Source organism: Metopolophium dirhodum, chromosome 9 (genome assembly GCF_019925205.1).
Source record: "Metopolophium dirhodum isolate CAU chromosome 9, ASM1992520v1, whole genome shotgun sequence".
Classification (NCBI taxonomy): Eukaryota; Metazoa; Arthropoda; class Insecta; order Hemiptera; family Aphididae; genus Metopolophium; species Metopolophium dirhodum.
The window spans coordinates 6,721,361-6,735,754 of record NC_083568.1 but is presented as its reverse complement, the minus strand read 5'-3'; the positions used below and the strand labels follow the sequence as shown (position 1 = coordinate 6,735,754).

Genomic DNA, 14,394 nt, shown 5'->3' with positions numbered 1-14,394 from the left:
ACAGTGATTATGTACTTTGTCTTTCGAAAGAACCAAGACGACACAGCTCGGTGTTATGATTATATTATTATGATGATGACGACGACGATGTCGAGGCCGGAGCCATGATGATATGTTATAATAGGTAGCACCTACAAATGATTTCGAAGATTTAAAAAAAAATAAAAATATATAAAAAACGCGATCATATCGTTGTGCAAACTTTAATTTAAGAAAACTCGGATCCCACACCGCTTCAGCTGCCTCCCACGATAAGAGTGTACGGTTATAATAATTTTCGTCTCTCTCTCTCTGTCCCTCTCTAGGTCTCTCTGTCTATATATCTCTCTCTCTCTCTCTCTCTCTCTCTCTGACTCTGTGTCTCTGTCCCTCTCTGATGGAATATTTTATAGTCTATATTATACGATATACGCTCATCAGGCGACTGTTATCCGATAAAACATCCCACGATTGTTGTCAATCAAATCGCGTGTTTCGGGACTCGATATGCTTACTATTGTGTGTTATGAACATTTTCGAATTTACGAGAGTTCGTAGAACGAATAAAAAATAATATGGTATTGAACGGGTGTGTGGTGAATAATTCGAATAAATATACGGTACGTCATAATATTATTGTGCACTGCATTATATGATAAATTTTAAAAATCACTTCATTACTCTCTATATATTAAATAAACTGCATCGCAAAATAGTACATTACTGATGAACATTTTGCACCGTGTAATTTTGAACCGCTTACGATATTTTTATTTCTACCAAAAGTTTGAGTGGCATTTGTCAAAACTCGAAAGGTATTACGTGTACGATATTTTATTATGCTACGCACGTCGTGTGTAATGCGTATAATTTAATGTTATATTTTATTTTATTTATTTATTTTCCGAACCGAATGCTCAGTAGGTATGTTCCACATATATTTTGTTTATTTTGACTTGTACATTATTATTATGTTCGCAAAAACGAAAGAAACTGTGGATATCTTAAACGGTTTTCTATGCTGTGTATTGAACTTGGACATTTTATTCTGAGATCGTTACGCATCATCGACGCGTAGTAAAAAGCAATAAATAAATAATAACTTTATTTTTGTGAATTATTAAATAGAGCTCTCAGTTCTCAACTGAATTTCGAGTTTTTTAAAACGTCAGTGATGTGTATTACGAAACAGATAATAATTATTATTGCAATAATATCTTTAGTTGCGATAATTATTAAAAACAAAATCGTATTTTCTTATTGTTAAAAACAAATATAATTCGATATTATAATATATTTATGTGGCTGTTTATATGGCACACACATACATTATGTGAGACATTTTCCAATTCGTCGACGACTATATTATTATAACTAACAAAAATATACACGTGTTTAGGTATGTCAAATGTCAATAATTTGACTTCTATAGGAACACGACATTCGTACCATATATGTGACGCATATTACTATAATTTATATGGGAAAATAGATAACAATTTTTGCTCCGAAATGACCATATGGCGCAGAACACCCATGTCGAAACCGACGGTTTCGGTTTACTCGGAAATGAATACCATTAAACAGCATATTAATGTGGTACAATATCATACATATTTTTCGTCGATTTCTCCAACCCTCGATCGTCGTCCGAATGGCGCCTGCGAGGCGTATGCAGCTTGCACAGCTCGTCGAAATGTAAATAATATATATGTCACGGCACAATCAAATCGCCATATTATTATAATATTTCAAAAACGGGAAACGCGCTCTCGAAAACGATTATCGAAACATCGTAAACAGTAATTTGATTCGAAACGATTAACCCTTAGTATATTATATACCCACTGCGTTACTGATAATATTCTATGGTAAAACTGTGTATACGCGTATTATGTAATATTACGGTGTCAAAGGCACCGTGCACCCGTCCCGATAACAAATAAATTATCATTACAGAACGCATAACATAATATAATAATATAATGTATATCATTATACATAAGAACATCATATCTTATGATAATATACGAAATTTATATTATGATATACCTATATGTATATAAATACGTGTGTAAAAAGCAAAACAGATGTGTCGGCGCGCCGTGCGACAAGAAACACCCCTCGCCGGGGCGTCTAATTAATAGTGTCAACCGACGTCGGTATAATATTCCGACTTTATTTTTTCTCCTCCGAAAGACTGTTAAAATACCGAAAAAAAAAATATGAGATAAATAAAAGTACATCACACACACACACACACACATGGACTGATTTAATGTGTTTTTTTTTCTCCACGTTTTGTGCGTCCTTGTGGCAGCGGTCTGTCGGGTTGCGCCCGCTGCTGCGCCTCCGATGGTCGTCGGTGGTGGTGCTCTGCTGCTGCTGCTGCTGCACCGGACGGAGAAAAATGTCTGAAACGAGAAATGTATTATTCCACGAGTGGTGGTCGTCGTCTTCTGCCGTTTTCACGCCATCCCCCGGCCACGGTTTTCAAAGGCCGGAGGTGCGGCCGAAGGGGTTGAAAAATCCGAAAAATCCCCCTCGACGAGCACCCCTTCCCACCCCTCCGCCGAGACATCTCGCCCGCCCCTCCTCGTCTCCGTCGCCGCAGCAATCACACTGACTGATGTTTTTCCTAGTTTTTCCCCGGCCGGAACATATCTCTCTTCGACGGTTTTCCCTTCGGTTTTTTTCCATTTTTTTTTTTTTTTCATTACATTCTTTTCCCATTTATATTTTGTTATTGCTGTGGCACGTTTTGTGTTTTTCTCTCTATTATCCTTAAATCTGAACCATCCGTCTCTTCGTAATATCAACTTCCCGCCGGCCAACGAGACCGTATTTTTTTTTTTGTCTGCACGTAGGTTAGGTTAGGTATAACCACACCGAATATATACAGAGTGTAAGGTGCTCGCTGAACAGAAACAATACCGAATAATGAAATAATTTTTTTCATGATCAATTTTGCCACTTCTACTATATATATTTTATAGTACACATTTTTTAATTTTTATTTCTTGAAATTGAAACTGAACATTTTAATATTTCATTCTATTTTTTTTTGGAAAATTTCAAAATAGCCAATTTGTAATTCTGATTATAATAACGATTTTATGGTAAAAACTAAAAATATATTCTATCTAAGTCATGTAATTTCTTTTTTTTAAAAGAATCTATATTTTTTTGGAGAATTAATTAATTTAAAACGCGTAATAACTTTTTTCGAAATATTATAAATATATTTCTTAAAATATTAATACTATCCATACAATTTTATTGTCATAAATTCAACTATAGCATCGATTTTTTTTTTTTCAAATCTTTCTGTTACACCCAGTAACATTATTAACCTACTGACTAACGAAATTCCACAGTTTATACTTAATAATATGACTCGAAAACACCGTTTCGCGTTTCCTCTTTTAAACAATTCATTATAATAGGTACGTACCTACAACACTATAGGCACTTAACACACGACTGCGGTTACAAGACAAATAAAAAAACCCTAACCTAACCTTGTACGTATCTGTTATTGGTGTGTGTGTGTGCACAATATTATTACTCTCTTTGCAGACGGTAACGCAGTATTATTCACAGATATATATGGTATGGATATACACTTTGTAAAACATTTATTTTATGTGCCACGAGAAGGCGCGGGCGGGTGGCGGACTTGACCTTCTTTTCCGAACGTTAGTTTATAATTGATTTTCTCGTCCGACATAATATAATATACGTTTTAAGGGGGCGCCGTTATTGTAGGTTCTTCAAAACATATAATATAAGTACCCATATAATAAAACATATATATTTTCAAGAACCAATAAATGTTTTATTGGTTAACCTTATTAAATGCGTTTGGTACGGCTAGAAAATTGACATACATATGTAACTCCGTGAAGTATTTTATTTTTTATACACTCTGATACATATATATATGTGTAATAACAATCCTGTTTTACGATTAGGTATATCGCGTGGACTTTTTTATTCTCCTAGTTTTTATACATTGACGATGGTACTACGCGTGTGAGCCTATAACGTAAATGTATCAATTAACGAAATTAAACTTACAGAAATGGAACGTAGTGAGAGAGAGAGAGTGGAAAAAAGTTGTTATGGACGCCGCATGCAGTTCATAAATAAAGTTCAGTAAGGTTTCACTGTATACCTACATATTTATAAACCAGTTTGCCGAGAAATGGTTCCAATAAATTGTAAAATTAATTATTAATGCTCGCAGCGGCGGCTGTTTGCAATTTGTTTACATTTAAAATATGTATTTCAGTATACCTATATACACCATACACCTGTAGGTACACTGCTATTACACCGTTTCGAAAATAATACAAAAATGTAATTTTCATACACCATAATAATATTATTATTTATACCCATAAACTATTAACCGTCATTATAATATTGCGTTCTAACAGTTCTATAATATACAGTTTGTTTCGAAACTTTGTTTACGCCACACCTATATAGAAATATGAAAACAGAAATCCATAAATTACGATATTTTTGAAAATAATCAAGCGAAGTGGAGCTCTTGACGCGTATGTAACAACCGGGTCTGTTTGTCTTGAATCGCTATAATTTAACCTCCCAGGGGTGTAAACAAACATGGACGTCGACGTTTTTGTTGTTATTTAGATCCATATACACTTTTGAAGTGTTAAATCGTGCAACAAGTTTTTAACTGTAAATTACGACCTTTTAAACGTCCGCTACATCCTATAGCTGCTCTCTAAACATTTTATGGCTCTGCGCCGACCTTAAAATCGAAAACCGTATACTACTTATGCGTATATTATAATATAATATTATATTCACGTCGCAGAACCGTATACAGAGAAAAACGCCGTTTCAAATAAATTAAAAATCATATTGGCTAATAAATATTCTTATTCTAATGATTTTCAGTCGTTTCGATTAAAATCGTTGACATTCTATGATGTTGTGTAGCCTATAGCTATATATATATATATATTCAAATTAAATCGTCTTTATGATTAAAAAAAAAAAAAACCCATTCAATATTTCGTTGTGAACGGATTACATACTGATTTATAGACATTATTATTTGGATGGCACATTATATAATAATTTGTATAAAATCGTTGATTTTCTTTTTTTATCATTCTCTGTTTGATAATATAATGTACGCATGATATTGGTGGCGGCACATAATATTTATTTTTAAAGAATTGTGTAGTTTTATTCGGTTACATTACATATTATAACTATACGTAACTTGCACAATTCAACGAACGATTGTGTATCGCACGTTTAATAGGAAAGAGATAAAAAAAAATTTGTCATAACTCGTAAGCAACATAAAAAGTGTTATTTGTTCGTAAAAAAAATGTAAAACAAACGAATAAATCATATGTGTAACATACTTACAATCGTTATTATTCTAATCGTACAATTAAATAGGAAGTTTAATCAATAACCACGTGGTTACGATAAAAAGGCACATAAATAAATTATAATATAGTAAATTAATTGAAACCGCAATAATAACACCGAATAGACATATGAGATTTAACAAATATTTTCGTAAACTGATTGATATTTCGGACAGGGAAAGTATTTTTTATGACGAGCCTGTCAATAGAAAACACATGTTCAATCACACATATATTACGGACACTTCCTCATTATTAAATAATGAAATAATAATAATAATTCTCCATAATGTGTATATGTGTGTGTGTATACATTTGTGTTATATAATTTTATGTTTCGTAATTATTTATAATCGAAAATATAATATTATTTGCTTCCAGGAATGTGGGAATATTTTTTTTAATATAAATGTTCATAGTTAAATTTTGCTCTGGATTGAAGTCGAGTTTTAGTATAAAACTCGACTTCAATATGAACATTGCTATGAGCATTTATATTAAAAAAAATATTCCCACATTCCTAGAAGCAAATAATATTATATTTTCGATTATAAATAATTACGAAACATAAAATTATATAACACAAATGTACTATAGAAATGAACGATTTATATTTCAAAGCCCTCGGTTAGTATAATTGTATTTTACCGAAGAAAAAATGAAGTTAAAAAATGGTTTAGTTTTATTTTTCAATAAGTCCATGTTTACAAAACATACCTACATTTTTCTAGGAAATAATATTACCGACCCTTTGATTCCGTTAAAGAATGATAAATATAAATTTTAAGAAAATTCGTAATAAATTGCAGTCCTTATAGTCTTATATAATTGCATCTACCTACGTAAATAAACTATGCAGAAACAATAAGTCTTCTCAATATTTTTACTTCAAGGTCTTAGAATGACGTATTGTAGGAATATTAAGTTACCAATACAATAATAGTGAATGCATAAGTGCAATGTGCATATTATTATTATTTATGATTAATTTAAGCATATTTATATACATTGTATAGCACATGCAAAGCACCATATCTGAGTTTGTTGGAGAATTTTTGTTTTAATTGACTAAGCTCATCATTTTAATATGGGTACGTACATTTATATATTCATCGCTACTGAAATATATAATAATAATAATATAATAATAATAAAAACAATGATCTTTATACTGAACGAAAAAAAAAATAGTATGACGAAGAGTGTAAATGGTTTAGTGGTACACAATTCATAATATTAATCTTTTAATACTTCATAAAGAGTAAAAATGGTAATAACGCGTTTATGTAAACGGCGCTGCGTCGTCCACGCGTTTTGCATTAAAATTTAAAACGTTATACAGTTGTGTAATTTTAAAAAACAAAAAGGTCGAGGGGACGAACAAACGGTGGCGATAACTTACAGCCATATTATGTGTATAGTGTAATATAATTTACCATATTATGGTATGAGCAATTCAAACATTCTGCGACGTTCGTGCGAAACGTATAATACTGCAACGGGGCACAGTGTAAGTCGCATACATAAAATATTATATAAATTGAATCTACCTACGTATATAACATAACGTTACGACGTGACATTAAGGGTTTCGCGTGATGTTTTAATGAGAAAATTCAACCGAAATTTCCGCGTCGACTTTTCAAGTAAATAAAAAATAATGCAATATACATAATAATATTATTATACCCTCAGTTATAAATACATTGTACATTGTATTGTGTAACGGCGGTCAAAGACGTTGGAAATAGTGTGGGAAACGACGTCCATGATGGTGCGCTCGGAAAATGATGTCCGCAGAAATTATTAAAACATCAACAACATTGACCGGCCACGCGTGACGTCATTAACCGATTTTTGTTCTGCCTCGAAATAATAAAGTATGTATTGTTAAATAGGTATAGGTACTGTTTTAAATTTAATTTCAGTTCGATCGCATAAACACTGATAATATCTGTTTCACGCGATAATAAATGTTATAATAATAAAATATTTATAATTATAAAAATTATGCAATTGATAATAAACAAAATTAATCATAATACGCTCATTATACCCATAGTGTGATCGACTCGGTAAAAATACAAACGTCACACACAATAATATCTTAGTATGTAGTTAAATGTACATCTAATGAATATAATGTATATATATTAATCGGGTGGTCAACAAACTGTTCTATAATATTGATGATATGACAGTTTTATGAAATTATTCATAATTATGTTGACGACAATTATTAGTGCTTATCATAAACGATGATAACACACATGTGACACCTCTGCACATCTCAGTCTAGCACACATATTGTTATAATTAAATTATTTTCCGAACGCCCATGCATTGTTACGTTATAAAAATAATATGACGTACGACGACTTATAGGTAATAAGTGATAATATTTTATTTTGCTTATTGTTGGACAACTCGTCACTATAATTTTACATTCGTACAGCCGCACGAAGAAACTATTTGGGTCGGTTAAGCTGTATTATTCAATGACTCGGAGCGATGTAAAACAGAGAACACTAATTATTACCTGAATAGTTATTGAATTCGAATCGTAACAATTTTTACAACAAAGGCTTACAGACAGTTAAAACACACTGGCTAAGTACTGATTCGACATAAATACAAAAGTAACAATAATTAATTGGTATATGTAAGATAATAACGTGAGGGGGGGGGGGGGGGTATACAATACGTACTTATTGTAGAAATAAAATAAAGTAAAAAAGATATAAACGAATCGTGTAGTTACGTAACTATTCGCAAACTCTGCAACTGTAATATCATGAAAACGGTATCATGTGAAAGCAAAGATATTTCAATACATATATATAATAGGTACGCATTATACGATATATACGTAATATACATATATAATATGTGTGTACATTTTAAAAACTATCGTTTTCGTGTGGCATTGCGTGCCGGTGCCCCGGGGGGGGGGTATTATTGTGCGGTTACGACGGGACGTAATTTATTTTCGAGTAAAAATTCGATCGCTCCGTCGTTTGCCCGCCATAGGTATTATAGTTTTCGTTTTAATCGCTCGCCCGAATTCAATGAACAATCGCATCGTGTTTGCCGTGGCGAGCGGTCCACCATGTGTATTATTCGTCCGCACGTATAACAATGGTCCGAGTCGGTTGTTTGAGTGCGGAGAGCCGTTGTGGCGGTATAATATTATGTATTTATGTCCGATAATTATATGGTAGGTGCTCGTTACGTCTTTATATCTCGTTGTGTGTGTGTGTGTGTGTGTGTATATATAATATACCTAGGTACGGACGCCAAAACGAGAACGATTTTCTCGTACACCCGCCCGGGTTAGGTTATATGGGTATGCCGGCCGCCGCGGAGTTTCAGTTCAGCCGGTTCGCTATAATGTTACAATATTGTGGTATTATTATTTTTCGTCGACAGAGGATGCGATGTCTGCGAAACAGATTTCGTATTATATCATTATAATATTATTTGTACAATCGCGGTTCGTATATAATGTATATCGTTGGCAAAACAAAAAGGCGGAGAGAAAACCGCGACATCAGAGCGGGAGACGCGCGAGGGAGAAAAGCGATTCGAAAACAAACAGCGTTCACGACCGCGAGGAATGACGTCATGAAAATAATTATTATGAGGTACCTTCCTATTGTTATTTTGTCGAACGTTCAATCGACGGTTCCGATTAGAGAGCCTAGATAATAAGAGAGTGGTCAGCTAAATGGATAGCAGCCATGTTTCATCCAAAAAATTCCCGCGTTTTTTTAAACCTAAAATGCATAAAAAAAGAAATAATATAATTTACTAGTCAATTTACAAAATATCAAAGAAATATGCTTAAGTACTGCATAACAGCAGCTAAAATAATAAATTATTGTATAATATAAAATGAGATATGGGTGTAATAACTATAGGTACCTATATGTATTTATATATCTCAACTTATCTACCTATATAAAACAGAAACCCGAGGGCGCCTCCTATGGCGATTTTTCGTACTTCTATAGAGGAAAATGGAGGGAAAACGGATCTCTTTTGTGGCGCTCCTTTAGCGATTTTTTTTTTGAGACGGCCAATGAAAAAATTCGATGGGCTGTCTCCCAGGCCTCTGCTTTGTAATATTATGTATCAGAAAAAAAAGGTATATTTACGAAGAACTTAGAGATTACAAATTTGAAGATGTATAGAAAATATTGTCAGAAAAAAAAAGGTATATTTACGAAGAACTTTGTAGGTATTTATAATTAAAGATAAAAACTTATATATTTTATTGATTAGTTTATGTATTAATCTATTAATATAAATAATTTAGTTTATGTATGAAGATATCAATCTTTACCTCCTTTGAGGACTTCTTGCGTCCTCGCTCGGTCCTTATTCGCGTTCCCCGCTAAATTTACAGGCCGCGCGCCTCGGCGGAGATAACGTGAAAACCGAGTGCCGCCGTCGCGCGTGTTCGTCGATAATTTTTTTAAAAATTCGAGTCTTACCACTTTACGTCGCGTAGGTAGGTATTACTATATACAGGCATAAATACATGCGTCGAAAAGTTCGATTTTTTTATTGATTCAATAAACTGCGTTATCATTATATTATATTTGACTGCCTTTTGTCCTTTTGCCTACTCGGTCACGCCGTGGCTTCCTTATATTTGGTATTTATATATTTGATTTGGCATAAGTATACACGCTTCGGCCACTGTATCGATCTGTAGGTAAGTACATGTATATATTATTATAATAAATAAACGTATAAATATTAATTATATGTAATAATATCCTAGCTCGAGTCGAGTCGACTATACTCTAGGTATGTTTAATCATGAGCATAAAATCAAATTAATAACTAACCTACATGACGTATACTATATGACTTAATGAGGATCTATTTATTTATTGTTTATTAATATATATTATATAGTAACTGTAGCAGTATTTGTATGCTATTTAAGAAATTCAGTATTTTTAAAAAACCATTCACTATTAATATTATTTAACTTCCTATATGCGCCTATATCCAATATTACCAGTTTAGTACTTGAACAGTATAACATATGAATACGATTTTATTAAATAATAATATTATTGAATATAAATAAAAATAACCTAGATACATTCTCGATTTAACAAATCTATAAAAAATATGGTTGCCACGGGTGTACCTAAGTGTTTGAATCATAAATAATTTGTTTCTGTGCGTCACAGTATATTCAGTACCTAATCAAGTATAAGTACTATTATTTGTTACAACGAACTTTACGGATAATTTATAATACATTATAAAAGTCTAAACGTAGTTTTCGTTTAATACATTAACTTAACCGTATCAGATAAATATGTCGAATATTGTAGCACTGGAAACTTCGCCCAAATCCATGATCCAGTCCGTTACCGACAATTATTCCGAGGTTTTCGACGTGCTCCAGCAAAATCGAGCGAAAACGTTGGAATCTCGAGACATCAAGAGTCCACAGGCGCACTGCAGGCGATATAAATCGACGCCTAATGTGGCTCTGCAGAAGAACTCCGCAGGTGCAGATGAACCCGAGACCGAGTGGCCGATTACAACCGGAATTATGCGACGATATAAATCGACGCCTAATATGGCTCTGCAACGATGCAACTCCGCAGACGATGTACCCGATATCGAGTCACCTTCCATCACATCCATGGTGGAGTTGCAAGTTTCGACAGATTTATCGTCCACCGAGTTGTCAGTAACGGCACCTGCCACTGCAGAAGTTGACGAGATCGAGGCGCCGTCCAACATCTCGTCATCTTTGCCACATGTTCGGCCGATCGAAGCCGACGTGCTACAATCAAGTCTGATGTATGACACGGCAGCAGTGCAGTCTGATGGTGCCGAGCTTGAAAACTGTTCGACGAAACCATCGGTCCATCAGGCTGCAAATGGTATCCAGGATGTGGTGGTAACCCGCGGCGGTTGCAGTGACGCAGTCACGGTCCCGACGACGGTAACCGCGGTATTTCCCAGACACGATGTACTCGATATCGAGTTACCTTCCGTTGCATCCATGGTGGAGTTGCAAGTTTCGACCGATTTATCGTCCACCGAGTTGTCAGTAACAACGGCACCTGCCACTGCAGAAGTTGACGAGATCGAGGCGCCGTCCGACATCTCGTCATCCATGCCACATGTTCGGCCGATCGAAGCCGACGTGCTGCAGTCTAGTCCGGCGTACAACACGGCAGCGCTGCAGTTTGACGGTGACCAGTCTATAAATTGTTCGGCGAAACCATCGGTCCACCAGGCAAATGATATCCGGGATACGGTGGTGACCCGCGGCGGCTGCAGTGATGCAGTCACGAACCCGACGGTAACCGCGGTAATTCCCAAACGCCGCTCTCTGTGGAGCCGGACGAAGAGATTCGTCCGGCGAATGCTTTGTTGCGGCGCTGTATCGGCATAGACTGCAATTTTGTGTCCCCGGTTGAACTTGTTCGCCGGAAAATCAGTTAAAATCCTTTTACTTCCGCCATTGTACGCGCGTTCATTCTGAGATCGCTCCGACGTTTGAACGTTTCCCCGAGTCACACGCACTATACTGACTTTAGTTACCATTGAAATTGCACCGTTTGAGTCATAGATCTGCTGTGTAAATATACTGCTGCCCTCCGCTCCTATGTTTAAGAAAATAAATAATTATACCGATCGAAAATAAATTATGCAAAATATGTAATGTAAAATGAAAAATGTATAATGTATAATATGTATAATATGTATAAAATGTATAACGTATAATCGGATAACCTATATTATGTAAGTTTACACGAATAATAAACGTTTTTGTTTTATTATTTATTTGGTATTTATTTGATATTATTATTAATAAACGCGTCAACACGCTGGTGTAAACTTAACTAGTGGATATGTTGTCTAAGTATATTGTACAGGTATACTTTCGATTTTTCTTTACTAGTGTCTAAATCTCACGAGGAACCTTGTATTAAATTCTCAAGCTTTTTGACCAGAAAAAAAAACAATATAATAATATCAACAACCATAACAAGTTACGTCGGAAAAAACCAAAAACACTGCGATATCATGCAAAAAATGATATGTGTAATAAAGATCTCCGTGGATTTAGATTTCACCATTTGCTTAATATTGCTTTTATAATTTTCTATAGCTTGTTCTATTTTAGAATACGGTTTTGTCGATTCTAAATTAGAATCCTCGTCAATCTCACTCAGTGATGCTCAATCAGCTTGTATTTTTATTAATAATACTAGCTCTCCGAGCATCGCTGGGGGACTCCCCCAAATCCCCCAAGTAGGCGAAGAGTTTTAACCGATGTCGGAAACTGCAGTGGTCTTTTGGTCTAGTCGTCGGTCTCGAGCCGGTTGGTGTGTGTAAGGAGGTCTGGTGATAAGGAACTGTGTTACATAAAACATAACTATAGTCTATGATCCAAAATATTAATAGTTACATATTATTAAATTTACATTGTAGTGTAAAAACAATTGACAGTTAATGTATTTAACATTGGTAATATATATACAAATTTGGACGAAAAACGTCGTCCATTATCAATAATAACAGACAGCCAATAAAAAATGTTCACCGAGTTGGCCACTCTCTTATATATAAAGGCCCTGTAGTTTCGATGTACGTGAAATAACGCGGCGACAGGTGTCGGTGCTCTTATGATATATGCATAATATTATATGTATATAAATAATATATAATTATTATAATATTACTATTTAATACGATTTACGAATGATAATAATACTGCAACAATAGTAATGATTATAATATACACAACGCAAATAGTTTACCAAATAATAATATATTATACAAGTATAAACGTATAATAATAATAATATATATGCCCAGCAAATGGTCGTTAAACCCTTTTGTCGTACGAGCGACCGCCACCAAACAACGCCAACATAATATAATATAATATAATAAAAACCGTATGCGCCATAAGCATTATAATAATAATAATAATAATAATAATACATCGTATGGTTTGATTTCGAGTGGAGTCGTTAAAAGGATGGTGGGCGGCCGCGAAAAGCGAATATACGAGGAAAGAAAAAAAAAGGCCGCCCGAATGTATAATAATAATAATAATAATACGATGGACACAAACGTCGCCGTCGTCGGTTTTCCGTATGACGTGTGCGTTATATACATATAATATATTATATATATATATATAATAGTGTATTATGTACGCGTGTATAATGACGACGGGCTGCGATGATCATAAAAAGAAAAAAAAAATACCAAATAATATATATTATAAATACGAAAATTCCGTCCGAAGGAAGCGTTATAAAAATATATTGTACGATATATATATATATATATATATATATATATATATATATAATATTAATATATATACTCTACCGTTTTTTTGTTTTTTGTTTATTTTTTTATGGGCCTATTTAACAACTGTTGTTTTTCCATACGGCGGCGACTTATGGCCGCGTACGCAAACAAAGATAATTAGAGTGCCGACTGCAGCTCGCGCGTTTTACGACTATATAGAGCTGCTGCGGTCGATTCTATTATAATATTATATATTATGTACTCGTGTGCGTATATTATAGATAATAATATTATGTGTTATTGCTTATTATGTTCGATGGAAGTATATTATAATGTGACCGCATACAAGCGTGTATACGTATAGTGGTGCAGTTGCGTATTTATGGGTGGGGGGGGGGGGTGGAGGGCAATTGCCCCGGGGCGCCAAATCCTGAGTCCTTCAATAGGGCGCCGTCACTAGAGTTTAAATTGCTTTCAAAGTGAAGTTATAACAAAAAAAAATAATTAATTTTTTTATTTTAATGGATTTGTTGAGAAATTATATTAGTGTGATAACTGATAAGTGATAGCCTGTATCTTTTCTCATTATATCTTTTACATTTCTATACATATATATATATACTAGCCGATCCCGTGCACTTCGTTTCCCTTAAAAAATCACAACTCTTTAAAAAATTGTGAT

The 14,394-nt window shown here is 34.1% G+C and overlaps 1 protein-coding gene and 1 long non-coding RNA gene across 3 annotated transcripts in view; one reads left to right on the top strand and one right to left on the bottom strand.

Moving 5' to 3' along the window:
* Positions 1-8,801: 8,801 nt before the first annotated feature.
* LOC132952330 (uncharacterized) lies at positions 8,802-11,842 on the top strand. 2 transcript variants are annotated; one of them, XM_061024613.1, is made up of 2 exons: positions 8,802-9,043; positions 10,757-11,842. In XM_061024613.1, the coding sequence occupies exon 2, from the start codon at positions 10,780-10,782 to the stop codon at positions 11,833-11,835; it is 1,056 nt and encodes a 351-aa protein (XP_060880596.1). In that variant the 5' UTR covers positions 8,802-9,043; positions 10,757-10,779; the 3' UTR covers positions 11,836-11,842. The 2 variants fall into 2 exon arrangements, with proteins under 2 accessions (XP_060880596.1, XP_060880595.1); XM_061024612.1 differs by lacking the exon at positions 8,802-9,043 and having other exon boundaries at positions 10,521-11,842.
* Positions 11,843-11,919: 77 nt separating this feature from the next.
* LOC132952331 (uncharacterized) overlaps positions 11,920-14,394 on the bottom strand; it is a 92,964-nt gene continuing 90,489 nt past the window's right edge. The window contains exon 6 of the long non-coding RNA XR_009665461.1: positions 11,920-12,046. This is a non-coding gene — a long non-coding RNA (uncharacterized LOC132952331). The remainder of the gene's footprint in view (positions 12,047-14,394) is intronic.